The 18,046-nt window shown below is 38.5% G+C and overlaps 1 protein-coding gene across 3 annotated transcripts in view; it reads left to right on the plus strand.

Annotated features, from left to right (window-relative positions):
* Positions 1-9,713, plus strand: part of fcho1.S (FCH and mu domain containing endocytic adaptor 1 S homeolog) — a 47,797-nt gene extending 38,084 nt beyond the window's left edge. For all 3 annotated transcript variants that reach the window (XM_041580009.1, XM_018239908.2, XM_041580010.1), the window contains 9 exons: positions 64-140; positions 234-336; positions 1,279-1,390; positions 2,248-2,403; positions 3,839-3,968; positions 4,077-4,258; positions 6,475-6,533; positions 7,665-7,829; positions 9,024-9,713. In XM_041580009.1, the coding sequence (XP_041435943.1) occupies positions 64-140; positions 234-336; positions 1,279-1,390; positions 2,248-2,403; positions 3,839-3,968; positions 4,077-4,258; positions 6,475-6,533; positions 7,665-7,829; positions 9,024-9,043 (1,004 nt within the window). In that variant the 3' untranslated portion in view covers positions 9,044-9,713. The remainder of the gene's footprint in view (positions 1-63; positions 141-233; positions 337-1,278; positions 1,391-2,247; positions 2,404-3,838; positions 3,969-4,076; positions 4,259-6,474; positions 6,534-7,664; positions 7,830-9,023) is intronic.
* Positions 9,714-18,046: the final 8,333 nt, after the last annotated feature.

Consider the following 18,046-nt stretch of genomic DNA (forward strand, 5'->3'; position numbering starts at 1 on the left):
CTATATATGTGTGTGTATAATTACAAATTCCTAACTCAATACATTCCTTGCTTTATGTTTCAGATTCTTGGGACTCTTCAGACTATAATCTGTCTTTGCCTCCACCCACAGCACCACGTCTTCAACGAAGCTGTAATATGGTAAGTATGTATCTGTAATTGCTCTTGTGACAATATCTATTCCTTATTATCTTTATGTCCAAGTTTCACTGATTGTTACCTGTTTCCAACCAGACTGCTTCACTTAATCCTTCCTTGCTGACCCCGAGTGCTCCTTCCTCAGTTCACAGTGACCGCGGCTTGTCCCCATTTTCTTTAGGTGCTGGAACATCCCTAGGTGCGTCAATATCTTCCTTTTTTAAAAATCGTTCTCTCCCTTGATCCTCCCTCCCTTGATTCTCTCCCTTTTCGCCACATCCATGACTCAATGCAGTCCTTGGCCAATGGTATTTTCCATATTGACAATCAACATCTGATCAAATATTGATTGGGGAGTCAACAGCCAGTGTCTGAAATGTTCCTGTTACATTTCAAAACATTTAAGATTTGTTCACTTCTGAAATCCTTTGTATAGGTGCGAAAGAATAAAAGCAGAGTTTATTAATTGAAAGGAAAATGATTGCTATCGCCATACATGTAAAATAAATACTAATTCATACATTTGGGTGGTACTTTTGTTTTATATACATGGATCAGACCATTGTAATCCTACATTACACCATCCTTTCTCTTTCAATGTGAGCTTAATTTTAAGTGAATATTGTCATACTTATGCTACAAGTTGCTTGTCTGTTTCAAAAGGTGGAAGCCAAACCAATGTAAGTGTGCCACAGGATTTTAATGCATTTCTGTTCAGACAGCTTATTTCAGTGCCTTTACACAGCAGCGTACTGCAGCATGTGTTATGGTTTTATTGCAGCCATTACTCTGTGCAATTGATTTATTCAATGAAACGACCAGAGTGGTAGGACTGAATCTTAAAAACTCCCTATGTGCTACAGCCATAAATGCAGACCACCAAGGCTAATGTCACATGATATTTTAGAGGAAAACCTTGGTACAGTCCGAAACTGCCCACACAATGCAGACAGAAAATCGTCAAGTATGAATTTTCTGCCTGTAATCCATAGACGCGTTAAGTGTGACATTAGCCTTAGTGACCAGTGATTAGTCTACATAAAAATACAGTACACGTTTTTACATTTATCATACCTAATATCTCTTTCTGCCAACAATATTTCAAGTCTCTTTGGCAATTTTTAAAACTTTTCTTCTATAGGATTGTCTCGTGGTCCCAGTCCTGTTGTGTTAGGTTCTCAGGAATCACTCCCTGTGGCTGCTGCTTTTACAGAATATGTCCATGCTGTGTTTGAAGCAGGGGCCCTCGAAGGGTGAGTTTGCTTAACTTTTACTTTATAGCTACCAAGTTAAGGTTTCTTTCAATTTCTATTTTTTTCTTTCTTTAGGGTAGTGGCATCACAGTTTATGCTAGAGTTAGGTAATCCAATGATATTTTAAATAGTTTTCAGTAAACAAAAACACCAGGTAAACTACTGTAATCACTGGGGGTGCTTAACGTTTGACACCCCGCATGATTTCAACTTTACTGGACAAGAAACATTCATATGAAAAAGGTGAGGATGTAGTAGATTAAAGGGGTTGTTCACCTTTCAAACACTTTTCAGTTCAGCTGTTTTCAGATTGTTCACCAGAAAAATTAAAACTTTTTTCTATTACTTTCCTTTTTTTATTTTTACTGTTTTCACAAAATTGAAGTTTAAAGTTTGATGTTCCTGTCTCTGGTACAATTCATTTAAAACATTTTTTTCACAGTTTATCACTTGAAAACTCTATTGAAGTCTGTGGGGATAAAACTGAATTAGGAGAGGTTTTTTTTTCTACTCTAATTGAATCTTGTTTATGACTTTTTTCACGTGATAAACCGTGAGATAACATTTTTCAGTTGAAACTAACCCAAAGGATCTGTTTAGATCTGTTTCTTGGGCAAACTTGGAAATGGAAGCTGTTCATTGTTTGGTTCTTGGGAGGCCTCTCTAAATCTGCCTCAGTAAGACCTATGCATAATATACATCCTTTCCTTTTTGTTGTAGATTTTCTGCAATTCTTGTAACTTTCTTATGAGGTCTTATGCCAATGTTCGTAGTGAGTTTGTTTTCGTCTTGTGGTGCTCATTCCAAGCTGACCGTATTTCACTCAACACATACTGTTCTCTTTTCATTGTTTTCAGCTCCAGTGTGCGGATTTCAGGAGAACTCACCATGTCCTTTCCAGCAGGCATTCTCCGGGTGTTTGCAAGTACCACAACACCCCCTGTTCTCAGCTTCAAATTGATCCACACTTCACATGTGGAACACTTTGCTCCCAACTCTGAGCTTTTGTATAGGTGAGAACTGGGGAAGTAGAATAACTAAAACACTGGTTAAAAAACTATAACCGCTTGAAAAGGAACAGTGAAGATAATAAGTAGAGTCTGAGTGCATGTGAAGGACCGACAACCCAATTATAATTTAGTGCTATTTATTACATAGTAAAATAGTCATATAGACAATAAAAGTCCATCAAGTTTAACCTTTAAGTATTGCAAGTATGGGACCTGTTACCCAGTATGCTCGGGACCTGGGGTTTTCCAGATAACGGATGTAATTTGGATCTCCATGCCTTAAAGGAGAACTAAACCCCCCGTTAATCAAAATTCCCCATCCCCTTCGGTCCATTGACCCCTCTCAATGCGTTCTCACTCCCTGTCATGTACCTTGGCATAATTATGCAGTGGAGATGCAGAAGATGGCGCCAGAGAGCTCCGCTGTGCTACTACAAGGTACATGACAGGGACACTTTTTCCACTGAGTTACCGTGGAGGGAGAAAGCAATGAGGGAGGGGCCAATGGACGGAAGGGGATGGAGATTTCCGATTAACGGGGGGTTTAGTTCTCCTTTAAATCTACTAGAAAATCATGTAAAAATTAAATAAACCCAATCGGCTGGTTTTGCTTCCAATAAGGTTTAATTGTATCTTGGTTTGGATCAATTACAAGCCACTGTTTTGTTGTCACAGAGAAAAAGGAAATCATCGTTACATTTTGGATTATTTGGAGTCTATGGGAGACGGCCTTTCTGTAATTTGGAGCTTTCTGGATAACAGGTTTCCAGATAACAGATCCTATACCTGTACTGTGCTGTAATTTTTACAGTGCATTAATAACACAGATGGGTAACTAATATATATAGATTAGCTACCCATCTGTGTTGAAAATGTATTGTAAAAGTGATGTACATTTAATCAGTACTGTACTTTCCATTTCGCTAAACATTTTTTTCTCAAAATATTTATTGTTTCAATAAATTGCCATAGCCTGTACATTCTGTTTAACTTATATCTGTAGAATTCAGTGACTATCCATAGTTAATGTGGAAACTTTCTGAGCTGGTGGATTAAAAAAACTTGATTTCCCCCAGGTTGACAACAAAAACCTGCCTTGGTTTCTGTGGGCCCTTTAGAATCTCTCAGTGTGTAAGAAGCATAAAATTTATATTTTAAAAAAATATTTATGAGTAGACACTGTGCCTATAAATTTATATGTTTTGATGTGTTTGGCAGTTGGTGGACATGTCATGTTTACTTGTTTGTTTACATGGCAAGGTCATGTTATTTGCTGCATCTTAATAATTTACGAAAGAAACTTAAATAATTGTAGGTAAGAAACTACTCATTATATTAACACATGGTGTGTACATATATATATATACATATGTGTACATTATGCATTTTCACAAAAATAATTCAAGGCCTTTCTATTAACACATGGTTCTTCTGACAGTGACCTGTCCCAGAGTGACCCAAACAGCAGGGACTTCTGGCTAAACATGGCTGGTCTGACCTCTTATCTGAATAACATGGCAGAACAGCACACAGCTCCTTACTACAATGTCACACTGCTCAAGTACCAGGTGCAGAGAAATGTTTTTCATAAACTTCTGCTGGTGTTTTATCTATCAGGCTGATGCTTTTTATTTACCTGGCATTATCACAACACTCGTTCCCTTTCCTACTCTCAGGTATTGAAACCAGGCCTCTCTGCTGCTCCATTATACCTTACATCATCTTGGAAGTGTGGTCCATCCTCAACAGACCTATGCTTGGAGTATAGACAGAACATTGCTTTCCTGTGTGATGTGCAAATTGTGTTGCCTCTGGATGAACCATTTTCTAACTTGCAGTCTGACCCTCCTGCTCGCTGGTGAGGAGAGAACTTCCCTAAATGTATTTTCATATGTATATATTATCACTATTTCTCAGAGAGCAATATAAAGTACACTTTATTTGTAATTTTGTTTTTGATATTTAGTATATAACACACTAACTAAGGCTTGGACCAGATGGGGCCAAAATCAGCCTGCTGAAATTCGCAGGCTGATTTCAGCCTCTACCGTAGACGGTGTCTTCCTTCTTTTGTTTCCAGAACATTTGTGTCAGGCTCCGGCACAAACACATTCAGCAGATTTTGGAGCAAAATGATATGCCTACTCCAAACACATTATGGTTTTTAACTGACCCACTAAATGGAATGTTTGAATAGCCCTGCCTTCCAGTATGGTTTGGAAGATGTCATCTTCAATGATACTATGCAGTAATTGCGATAATGGAGTAACAAGAGAAGCCATATAGAATATGGACTGTCTTCTCATTATTAGCCTGTATGCTAAAATCTCATCATGCTGCAATGCAAACCATTATTTGGCAGCTATAGTGTTTGTCATAATTTTTACAATGTTTGTGTGATTCTGTGAGTTCCTACCAAAAAACTTTTGATGATGTTGTTTCTCCTTGAGCTGCTGGTTTGGGGCATGTGCAACCAGCAACCATGTTCGCAATGCGAAAAGTTAAGCCTTTGCGCAAACAAATTTTGCTTTTGCGAGCACGGAAACTGTTTAGCAACCACTTCTGACAGCGGACAGCCGATTGCAAATTTTATAGTTTGCGAAAATGCGCAGTCAATGTAATAAAACTTTTTACTGAAAAAGTCTTTGCTTGCTCCAAAAGATTACGACACCTTCAAGCACTTCTTAAAAGTTCGCAATTAGAATTCGCAATGCAATAACAGTTTAAGGAACAATATTACATTGCGAGATGTGGGTTTTTAGTCTTATCGACACGTGAATTGTTTTGCACTTTGCGACTTTAATTACATTCCCCTGTAAATGTTTTTGTCTCTCTTAATGTGTCCATAGATGTAAGAATTATGATCTTTCCTTTGACCATTGATCTGAGGAAAGATCATTTGTTTTCAATACAAACATGATAGCGCTGAATTGTCAGATATAAAAAACAGAAACAGTAGAATTCTACCTGTATCTGACGATGCAGCATAATGGCCGGTGTTCGGGGTGCCTTCAAAGCGAACAATCAAAGTTAGCCAGCCAGCCAGATCGACGAGCTGACCAACATCCGAGTCTTCTGCCGATAATGGCTCATCTCCCTCCATACATGCAGCGATTATCATATTAAACTTAGTTTTGTACGATATTATCTGTATATCTATGGCCACCTTAAGTTTTAGTATTTAACTTCAGTGAAGAAAATATTGCATACAGTAGTACTTGCTTACCCCAAGATCAGGGGAGCCCACATTTAAATTACGTTTGAGCTATTTTTAAAGGACATGTCAACCCCCCTAACATAAATCTTATCAGCGAAAAGCCTTTTAGAATGGTTTACATACCGACCACTGAAGTCCTTGACAGTTAATCCGTGAAGCAGCAATCTTGTTCTTCTCTTCCGTCTGGTTTCCAGCACTCACAGCCTCTCTCCCCCTCCCTTAGGAATGCATGCTGAAATTTGGCGATGCGCACATGCGCAGTTCACCAAAAAAATCTAGCGCATGCGCACATGCTTGTGTTAAGCGTCGGAAGAAACCTCAGTGTAGAGGTCAGGAGGATGTGGCTATTGGCGCATGCGCATTAGAACGAGGAAGCGCGCATACAGAAAAAAATGGCCGCCGGGTAAATCAGAGCGCAATGGTGTAAAGAATACGACGGTGCAGGGAAACTGGAGCGCTTTTCAAAGCGCAACTAATGCGGTTCACATTGGACTAAGGTAGGCTACACAGGGATACTGAAATGAAAAAGAGACTTGACTTTTCCTTTAATATTATCACATCAGGGATTACAACCTGAACTGTTACATTACCATAGGATATGGTAAATACTAACAGGAAAAGATTTTGCCACCACCAGTTTCTAAATCAAGTATGATCTAATAGATCTGTATGCAGAGAGTACTGGTTAATCCCTTTTGGGAACTCTTTTATTGACAGTTATATGCTGTGCTGTCAGAGTGTTACATTGGTGCATTTCATAAAATATAATGTATGTATGGATACACTAATAGGTATCTAATATGCAAAAAACAACTGTATATAAAAAATTTTTTAACTAACTTCCATTCTTCCATCAGTGCTGAACAGAGATTACACTGGCAGATCCCTCATGAGCCTGCCGGGAATGAACATGATGGTAACAACCTCTCATTCTGCACTTATACATTGTTGTTAAGAAAACATACTTTACAATGTAAACAAATTTATCCAGGACTGTAGCTAGTGTTTAGGTGCAAGCCAGGTATACCTACATTTCACCCAGATACCCGTCTCTCTATGCTTGGCCAGTTTCTTAATTCCTTTTCATCTATCTACCCGTATCTCTTACCCTCCTGCACCTGAGTTTTTAATTATTTTCATCTACGGTAAGTAATATCAAATAAAGTTAGGTGTGTGTGTGTAATATCAAATACATTTAGGGTAAGTAATTTAAACATTCAGTAACAATCCAGTGTTTTAAGTATCACAGAAGAAATGCAGCAAATATTGTTAGTATAAACTCCCCTAAAGAGGCTGCTGTTCCCCCTTACTGACGTGACAAATAAATAAATTTGAAAGCTGAAAGTAGTCAGTGCTTTGTCACAGGCGGGGGAGATCAACCTGTACACGCCCCCAATCCGAAGATTTTGTTGCAGGAACCGGTCTGAACCCGCACGACCTGCCAGCCCGCACATTACTACCAATAATTTTTCCCCCAGCAACCAATCAGATCTCTGCTTTTGTTTTCTAACTTGTAGGTGACTGTTCAAATATAATTCTTGGTTGCTATGGGTTATCATATTGTCTTCAATTAGAATAATTACTTCCCTGTATATAGGGCATTTTAATTCTTGGAGCTAAAGAGGCACACGTCTGTAGCTAGAAGAGCTAACATTTAGATGAAGAATAGTCTTTACAGATGGAGAGTTCTCTATACAGATGGCTGATTACGCAGATTTTAGTTGTTAAAGAGAGGAAGCAAACAGCTATGCCATATACTGTATATACAATATAGAATATACAGGCACTCCATTATCTTTATAGTTTTAAAATAATGCAAAAATGCTAAGTTATGTTGCAGCCCTTGGGGGGGGGGGTGAGTAATTTGAATGTACATTTGTGCATCCGTACGTCACCTTATTTCTTATTGCATTAATAGGAGGTTCAATGTGTACAATTTTAGTTATTTAATTATATATTTTTTATTTACCAGTCTTGCTGTGTAATTACTTTTCAGGAAGCTTTTGCAATCTCCACATGTAGATATACACTGTGTTCTCTGTCACAGGTTGGGGGCGAATTTATGCCCGTTGGCTGCCACTTCATGCTCCAAGCAGACCCACCCCTGCTGTGGCACAGTTTACTTCTGAGGGCAGTACACTGTCTGGTGTAGACATGGAACTGGTGGGCTCTGGATACAGGATGTCTTTGATTAAGAAAAGATTTGCAGCAGGTGAGGACAATATCACTGGCGTTCACTAAATTCAAGCATTTCCCTATCGGTGGGTATCTTTTGTGGCCACCCTCTATAGGAGTCTTGTGTCCAGAAGTTCTTTTTGAATACCCAGAATGCTATGCACTCTTTATTCGGTCACTTTGCAGAATCTGAGCCTTGCTAGTAGCTATATAAAAATTAACTTTTATACCTTTTGTGTGCAGAGTGAGTTAGTTGCAGCACACTTGCAGGTTTTGCATTATAATAGACACTATTCTACATATGGCTGAAAATTTTTAAACAGGCAGACTGCTTTTTTACCTCTTCAGATCTGTATGTAATTGCCAACTTGAAAGAAGCAGTGTAAATCATGCATGTAAACAGGCCCTCTGCTGGCATACTGAATTCCCTGCAGGGACCCACAGCAGTAGACCATAATGACAGCTTAGTGGTAGTAGAATAGTGACTTTTTGCAGAGGGTCATCCTTCAATAACCTAGCAGGTTTGTTGCTTGGAGTTACTGAATATTAAAGGAAAACTTTACCCCCAAAATAAATATTTAAGCAAAAGTTTATATCATATTAAGTGGCATATTAAATAATCTTATCAAACTGGAATCCTCATTCCCGGCCGAACCGAATCCTAATTTGCATATGCAAATTAGGGGCGGGAGGGAAATCACGTGACTTTTTGTCGTAAAACAAGGACGTCTAAGATGTTTTTCCCCTTCCCACCCCTAATTTGCATATGCAAATTAGGATTTGGTTCGGTATGCGGCCGAATCTTTCACAAAGGATTCGGGGGTTCGGCCGAATCCAAAATAGTGGATTCGGTGCATCCCTACCAGAAATACTACAACTCTGTAACAGGAAGAAGTTTGGAAGCAAAAGACAGAACTCTGTCTTTTAATTGACTCATGGACCCAACATGTTTGATTTGTTTGTGTGCACCGTGAATCCTAGGATCCCAGGGGACGGCCCTTATTTTTTAAAATGGCAAATTTCTATTAAGGATTATCCAATGGCACATACTACTTAAAAGTATATTATTATGAAAATGGTTTATTTACATGAATCAGGGTTTTACAAATGAGCTGTTTTATGCAACATCTTTTTATAGAGACCTACATTATTCGGGAGGGCTATAGCTTTCCTTTAAGTAAGAAATGTCATTTTTGGCCCCCCTTTAATGTTTGCTTTTACTCCAAACCAGGTAAATATATTGTGTGCTGATAGATCATGTCACCTTGCACTACTCGTCACCACTTGAACCTTCCCTGAATTCCTGCCTCATTCAAGAATCAGCATGAAGCTACTTTGTGCAGGATGACAAGACCATCACTTGAGTATTTCAGCCTTCCTAAAGGGAGTACAAAAGTAAACGCTCACCTATGGTTAAAGAAAATGTTTGTATCTAACTTTCTTATTATGAAATAAGCACTTTAAGGTATTTAGACTCAGGATGGTGAAAAAGCAGCAGTTCTATATTAAAAAAAAAAAAAAAAGCAACTGGTTGCAAACACTGGATTCCCGCTGAGGAATGTCAGAATGTTACATTGGTCGTTTATCAAGCAGGGAGATGTCAAGTGCATTGTTTGAGATTTTATGAAACGGTATGTACAGGGTCCTCATCCAAATGACTGCTTTCAATATATTTTTGGATATTCTGCTTTATTGATTCTTGTTCTAATGAAATATATGAAGTGAAGAGAATGAATGTGTGGTGCAGTTTGTTGAATGTGTAGAGCGCGCTCGGGCATAATTAAGTATTAAGAAATGTGTGCGTGTATAGCACGACATGCAACTATTTCCAGTACATGTACATGTATATACAGTGTGTATGTATATATTTATAGATATATATTGTGTGTACAGGAAATAAAGTTTGGTTCTGTGAGATGTGTATTTGTGTGTGTGTGTTTTTAATTGTGGAACAAGGTGCAAAGTTTTATTAATCTGGGAAGTTGAGGTGATATATTGTTATTGCCTGATGTGGAACGTCTAACAAACAATAGAAGATGAGGAAAAAAAATATGTGTATATACTGTCATTTTTATACAAAGTTGAGCTGCAAGCAGTTAGATGCTCAAAAATACAGATAGACCATCACTGGGACTGTATTTTATGCCACTGAATTTCGCATAAGTACCAAATCATATTTTCAGTGTTCACTGTTAACACAGCAATGCATGGCCCTGTTTTACCTGCGTCCTTCTTATTTCTATACACTTACCAACAACACCATCCACCAATAGCATATTTCCAAATGTAGGATAGTAGATTTTTATAATAACGATGATTCACTTTAACACAATAGACTTTGGTCCAAAACTAGTTGGACAAAATGTACTTTAAACAGTAACCAATTGCTCAAATGTTTTCATATCAATTGACCTCCATGGATGCACTTGCTGACTGCACAGAGAGATGCTGGCAGATGGACCAAAGCATTTGCACTGTATTTACTTTGGCTCCTTCAGTTAAGCCTGGCACACACTCCCAAATCACCCACACTAAACAAACTCACTGACAGCCAACATTTTTTACAGTCCAAGTATTCTCTACAATCTCTAATCTTAAACACTCACATCACACCTTCAGCTTAGTAGAGTACACAATGCTGGAGACAAACACAAGTATATGGCCAAATTATATTAATTAGTGGATTGGGCTACTACTCAAAGATGTGAGCCTAAAAATGTACAAATATGGTACAAAAAAAGTGCTAAACAGCAGGAGGCTTTGTACAAAGGCGCGAGGAAATTATAAAATACTGCAGAGCAACCTGTTCCCTAAATGAATTGTTGATACAGTTTCATTATTTAATCTCCTGTTGCCCATTTCATTTTGTGCACCTGTCCAAAGGTTTTCAGGTTCCCAAATTACCTAAAAAGGATCTTAATCACCAGCTGCATTTTCTGCCAAAGAAGGGGAGGTGATTGGGGATAAAGAGAGATTATCAGATTACAAAGAAATTTGTGAAGCCATGTAAAATGTCAGCCAGATTGGTGTAAAGGTAGTGCCTCCTTAAAGGTCCCCATAGACACAAAGATTTTTCTTTGGTGAACGGCCGATTTTAGTGCAATCCAACCAATTTGTTAAATTATCGTGAGGTTAGAGGGAATCGAACGTTCGTGTGTCTAACGATTTTTTGTCCGTCATCTGTCAGAAAATTGATCGACCAGGTTAAAAAACTTTCATCTGTCACAGTGAAACCTATCTATGTTTGCAGGGCCAAGCAGGCAGCTCCCCTCAGTTTTCCTCGCTTCTACTAGACAATATCGCTTGAAATGGTCTCCTTAGTTGATGGACAAATCGTACATTTAAACGATCGTTTCAAGATAATCTTGGTTTCACAATAATACCAGGTACCTACTTCTTTACAATGGAAAATAAATAATAGTATATTTATAGGTTATAATAGTTCACACACAACAAATTGTGATGCGCACAAAAAAATTTGTGTGAAAAGTACACACAGAAGTTTAAAATGTGCACACACAAGAATATTTTTGCTCAAATAGCCAAGAAGAAATTAGAGGGAACATTGTTGGTAACCCTAACTCTTAGACATACTTTGTAAACACACCCAAATACCACACCTATTTTACTAAAACATACCCCAGACATGGGTAATGATCATATTAACCCCAGAGCAGCCAATATAATCACTATATAAAATAGTTAATGGGAATTTTTATCTCATACGTTTAGTATGATTATTATGGAAAATGGGCAATCTGCATATTACCCCAAGACGTACCAGTATAATTTGTACACAGAGGCACTGCGCCAATGAGGCAAGTTGTAAAACTAGTCTCAGGTGTCAGCACTGAGCAGATTACATGGGGTGGAAAAAGGCGCTCCTGGTACATTTAAGAGCCAAATTTGCAGATTAATCTGCATATTAATCAGAGATAGACCAGTATAATTATTATAGGAAATGTATAATTAGCATATAATCTACAGTCTGGTCATTTCCCAATGGGACCAGACTGTAAATTATATCCTTATAAACGGCGCGTTCTGACGCCAGAACGCGCCGTTTATAAACTTAAAGGGACAGCACTCGCAGCTGCTGCCATCGCCTCTACCCGACCTTCCCACCACTATAGCTTTCGGCTCTGCATTTGCTTACCTCCCACAACGCGCTCCACCCCCTCCCTTCGGCTTCTCTTTCCTTCATAGCAGATCTCACTCCAGTAAAAAATCTGCAGCTGCCTCACTAACGTTTCTCTTCTCCATTTTCACTCCCCCTCGCATCAACTATCTGAAGTCTCGCTCCCCCTCCCTCACCCTTCCAAAGTCTCGCTCCACCTCCCGTCCACTCTCTGAAGACTCGCTCCGCCTCCTTCCCTTGCCTTCACCCGTCTGTGATGCAGTGAAAGAAAATGTCACACAGTGCGGGAGCTAGCCTTCAGAGTGGATGGTAGGCGGAGCGAGACTTAGATAATGTAAAGGGAGGGTGAGAGAGACTCCAGGTAGTGTATACAAAGGGGAGGAGACTTTGGTAATGCAGAGGGGGGGGCGCAAAAATGGAGAGGAATCCTGTGAAGAAAAAAAGGAAAGAACTACATCCCAGCTGCAACACACATGTGACATGACCATAGCAAGAAGAAATAAAGGTACCCAGCTAAATATACTAAAGTATGGCATAATTTAAAAAGCAAAGAACTCGTCAGAAAGTACAAACTGAACCCAGAAATTGTAGATTATAATGAATAATGTACCCCCCACTGAAAATTTATAAAGATATTAAGTCACCTCGGAGTTATGTGACCTGTATAAAAGCACTCGGCCTGCGGCCTCGTGCTTTTATATGGTCACATAACTCCTCGGTAACATAATATCTTTATAAATTACAGTAGGGGGTACATTATCCACTATATTAACCACAGACGTGCCTGTATAATGACTGTAGAAATGGCCAATGCATTCCATTAACTCCAGACATAATAATAAAATAAACTGATATCTGATTAATCTAGATCAGAACCATTACAGAGGATATATTATAATTAACTTTGCATAGGTGCGAATACAAGCAGAATGCACAAGCAGAATACCAAAGCCAAAGTTCTTCTTTCCTGTTCCTTCACATGGCAGTGGGCACCAGTAGTTAATTCCCCTACCAAGTGATGGGAATTAGCAAGCAATCGATAAATTTGACTCCCCGCCACATAAACCAAAGCTGATCATGGAGCTCCATCCAACTTTAATCTGATCCAATTTTACATTCTAGCCTAGGGGGATCAGATTAAATGATGCAGCATCCTACAAAATCTCGTGCTGTTGCACTGTGTTGTGTTGTTGTGCATGGAGGATCAAAATCTGATCCACAAAATCTGATGAAAAGCGCTCATGGCGTTTTACATTAAGTCGAAGAAACCTTTGGGCACATGCACAAAAAGTCATTATTACCCCCTCCATGCGGTTAATACCACAATGTGTATGAGGGCTCTCCTCACTGTGCACTTGGAATATAATGTGCACTGTTTGAGTGTTCCCAATGCATTTGCGTGTATGGAAATAAAAGCTATTATAAGGATCTTGAGCTTTATTCACTTTTTTAAACACACTGCTATTATTTTGAACACAACTGTATATATATGCAGTTAAATTCTTCCATACAGGTTGACTATATATTAATATGTGCACAAAAGATTTTTTTGCACACATTGCAGAGAAGGAATTAGAGGGAACATTGACTACAAGGTCTTTATCGAATGGGTTGCTGAGGTGGAAGTGGAAGAACTTGACTGGCATGCACACCCCAGACCCCAACCAAACTGAACATCTGTGAGGTGAATTGGAACACATTATCATTGCCTAACCTAATTTGTGAGAGAATGGAAGTAGTCTCACCAACAATGTTGCGTGTTTGCTATGAAAGTAAAGGCTATTCTAGCAACAACATGAGGACCAACTATATATTAATACATTTGGTTTTGGAAGATATGATAAACAGGAAGCTGCCTGGATACTTTTGGTCATATAGTGGCTGTATTTCTAATTCCACAACGTTCAGATGGCCACACTTTTCGCATCTTAAAAAGAAGGCAGGTCTACAAAGATAAAGTTGGCTAGACCTGGTGACACTACATGCATAAGACATGTATGGCACTTGTAAGGCTGATACAATTGTGTAGCAGTCCATAGAGGTAAGTTTAAACAGACTGCCAAGGAAGCTAGGCTTTTTATTGTAATAATTATACAGACAGCCCTGGGGTTAATAGTGGTCTGTGTGAAAATGTGCCTTAGATGAATAATTTGAAAACTTGACCTTGGTATGTACTCTTGATCTGCTGCCTGCTTGAAATACAGGCTAAAGCTGTCTTGTTGACCCTGATAAATGCTGGGTGGTGGCCTTATTGTTTGGATTTCTAAAGTTAATTATGATGTCATGAATTTCCAAACATCCATATTGTTTCATTAAGATGTTCTACCCATTAGAAAAACAATGTTCTGTTTTAGTCCTGCATTTAAATTAATTTGTTTTGTATATACAAGGTCAAGTTTACCATCAGTTTTGTGTTGCTCTAGTACAACTAGTTTTAACATATGTAACAGCCTTTAGCTTCTGACCTCTAATTAGATTCATATATTATACTGTAACTCTTCACAGGTGCACTATATATATATATATATATATATATATATATATATATATATATATATATATATATATATATATATATATATATATATATATATATATATATATATGTGTGTGTGTGTATTATTTATTTATTTATTTCAATACAGTGTCTGAATCCCCTTTGCTATATAAAATATACTAGGATTTTGAACACAGTGCCTCCACCTAATGGGCACTGTGGACTTACACCTCAGGGAAATTCCACTAGGAACAATAATAAAACACACAAGAGCAGCATTTATGACCTGATACATGCTTTTTTCCATGGAGGCTTGACCTGATAACATTTGTACCATTGTATGCTTTATTTACTACTTTAGCATATAAAATACTGATATATAAGCAGTACAAGTACAAAAAAAAGCTTCATTTATCAATGCGCTAGTGTAAAGCTATAAAAAGAATTAATTCAATAAGTTCTTACAGTCTGATTGAAGGCAGCACATCCTGAAACACTTACTATCCATAAGGCATTAAGTAACAGCACCTCTTTAAGGCTCATGGGAGACAGTGCCATTTATTGCCCATGATTAATGTGTACTAGCTATAGCGAACAAATCACCTTCACACTCAGGGCTGCTCCATAGTTCTAGCTTCAAAGCCTATGACTAAGGGAATTTTTGCCTGATTTGGTCATCTACAAGCTGGGTCATATTATGCTGATGCAATCTTCAACACCCCCCAGCCAATGACTGCATGATAAAATAATAATCTATTCTTTTAATCTGATGCAAATCTTTAAACTATTTGCATTTAATTCATTTGTTTTATTATAGACTAGAACAAGAAACTGCACCCCAAACAAGTGTGTTAAATTATGTATACATGGATAGATTTATGTATGTATTACTGTTTCCAGTTTCAATTTTTGAATGAAATTGTATTAGCCTTTGCAGCAGCTGTCTGGTAGAGTGCTGTTACTCTGACCATTTTAATAGCTGTCGTACAGAAACTACTTTATATGCTTCCTCCTGCAAATATAGACAGCTTTTATTTTCTAAACCTAATATGCAACACTTTTTTTCAACTGGCTGCTCTTTACTGTGTTCTAAATAAAAGAATGCATTGCCAACGCACCCTGCTTCTTATGTTTTTGGCGTGTCCTTTGCAACCAAGTTGATGTGTTACCTGTATTATGAATTTCATAACAACGCTCAATATGAATATGTTCACTGGCTGTCCTTGTGAGTTCAGCCATGGAAATAAGTGACTTTATCAGGGATACCTTGATCAAGGATTTTATATGAGAGAATTTTAGTCTGGTTATCTGAATTCAATGTAGTACTAGGAGGAAGAGAGGACAGGCTTTTGTTTACTAAAAGAGAGGGACCCTTAAATCAATAACCTGTATTTTTTTTTTTGTCACGCCCATGGCAGTCACAGTACTACCTCTGCCCCATATTTAACTGGCAAATATGGACTGAGGTATCATGGGTATTAGGGAAGCTGATACATTTAAATGTTTGCATTAGCACACAATACTGTTAATTATATTCTTTTTCTTAAGAAAAAATTATATTTGTTTAATTTTATTAGTCCTGTTGGTACATATCCATTATTCTGCCCTTAAATCCAATATTGTTCTAAGCTTAGTACATGTATTACTGCCTAATTAATGAGGGACCTCAAGTAGCATGGGCAAAGAAGGCAAGCATATAGCAGCATACTGTATACCAAAACCATATATATCCTACATACAGTTGTGTTCAGAATAATAGAAGTCAGACATCACTAACCTGGTCAATCACTGTTTTTGATTTCTACATGGCAAATAATTTAACAGTAGGTGTAGTAGAGTAATAGAAAACCAACAGACCCAACAGTAATGGAAGTAATAGGAAGACACCTATGTGAAGCCAAGCTATCGGCAAGAAGCCACCGCAAAGTCCCATTGTTGAAAAAAAAGACTTGCTGAAGACATTACAATTTGTCAAAGAATATATTGGCCTAAAGAAAAATTACAAAACATTTTGTGGACTGATAAAAGCAAGATTGTTCTTTTTGGGTCTAGGGGCCACAGACGTTCCTCAAACACTGAATTCAAGACGCAGTACAATGTGACGACAATGAAGCATGGTGGCACAAGAATCATGATATGGGGATGTTTCTCATACTATGGTGTTGGGCCTATTTATCACATACCAGGGATCACGGATCAGTTTCAATACATCAAAATACTTGAAGAGGTCATGTTGCCTTATGCCGAAGAGGAAATGTCCTTGAAATGGGTGTTTCATCAAGACAATGACCCAAACACAACAGTAAATGAGCAACATTTTGGTTCCAGACCAACAAGATTGACGTTATGGAGTGGCCAGCCCAATCCACGGACCTTAATCCAATAGAAACATTTTTTATTTTGCACAGCCTATCGATTTATCCAGTTTTTATTTTTACACTGAACTATTACATTAAAACACTAAAGCCTTTTTTTTAACACAATCACTTCATTTCAGGGGCTCAAAAATAATTGGACAAATTTAAAAAAACTGAAAATAAAATGTTCGTTTCTGATACTTTCTTGAAAACCCTTTGCTGGCAATGACAGCCTGAAGTCTTGAATTCATGGACATGGTAGAGGTTGAACTTGGTTTCATCTGTCCAAAGAACTTTTTCCAGAACTGTGCTGGCTCTTTCAGATGTTTTTTTTAGCAAAGTCTAATCTAGCCTTTCTATTCTTGATGTTTATGAGTGGCTTGCACCTTGCAGTGCACCCTCTGTATTTACTTTCATTACAGTCTTCTCTTTATGGTAGACTTGGATATTGATACACCTACCTCCTAGAGAGTGTTGATCACTTGTTTGGCTGTTGTGAAGGGGTTTCTCTTCACCATAGAAATTATTCTGCGATCATCCACCACTGTTGCCTTCCATGGACGTCCAGGTCTTTTTGCGTTGCTGAGTTCACCAGTGTTCTCTTTCTTTCTCAGGATGTACCAAGCTGTAGATTTTGCCACTCCTAATATTGTAGCAATTTCTCTGATGGGTTTTTTCTGTTTTTGCAGCTTAGGGATGGTTTGTTTCACCTGCATGGAGAGCTCCTTTGACCGCATGTTGTTTGTTCACAGCAAAATCTTCCACATACAAGCACCCCCCCCAGGGCCGGAACTAGGGGTAGGCAGAGTAGGCACGTGCCTAGGGCGCAAAGCTGTGAGGGCGCCAGGCACGAACCTCCTCTGTCGCCTACCCCAAGTCCGGTTCCCTTCTCTGGCTGACTGTTCGCGCTTCTGCGCATGCGCACGCGAGCGCAACTTCGCGCATGCGCGCAAGCGTAACTTCGCGCATGCGCACATACTAAATAGGCGCTGCGACTGCCGGGCCTGCCTAGGGCGCCTGCCCAGGATGGCCCGGCTCTGCCCCCCCCCCTCAAATCAACTCCAGGGCTTTTATCTGCTTCATTGATAATGACATAAGGAATTGCCCACACCTGCCCATGAAATAGCCTTTGAGTCAATTGTCCAATTACTTTTGAACCCCTGACATGAGGTGATTGTTTTAAAAAAAGCTTTAGTTCCTCACATTTTTATGCAATCTTTTTGTTAAACCCACTGAATTAAAGCTGAAAGTCTGCAGTTCAA

The sequence above is a fragment of the Xenopus laevis genome, chromosome 1S, assembly GCF_017654675.1.
Source record: "Xenopus laevis strain J_2021 chromosome 1S, Xenopus_laevis_v10.1, whole genome shotgun sequence".
Classification (NCBI taxonomy): Eukaryota; Metazoa; Chordata; class Amphibia; order Anura; family Pipidae; genus Xenopus; species Xenopus laevis.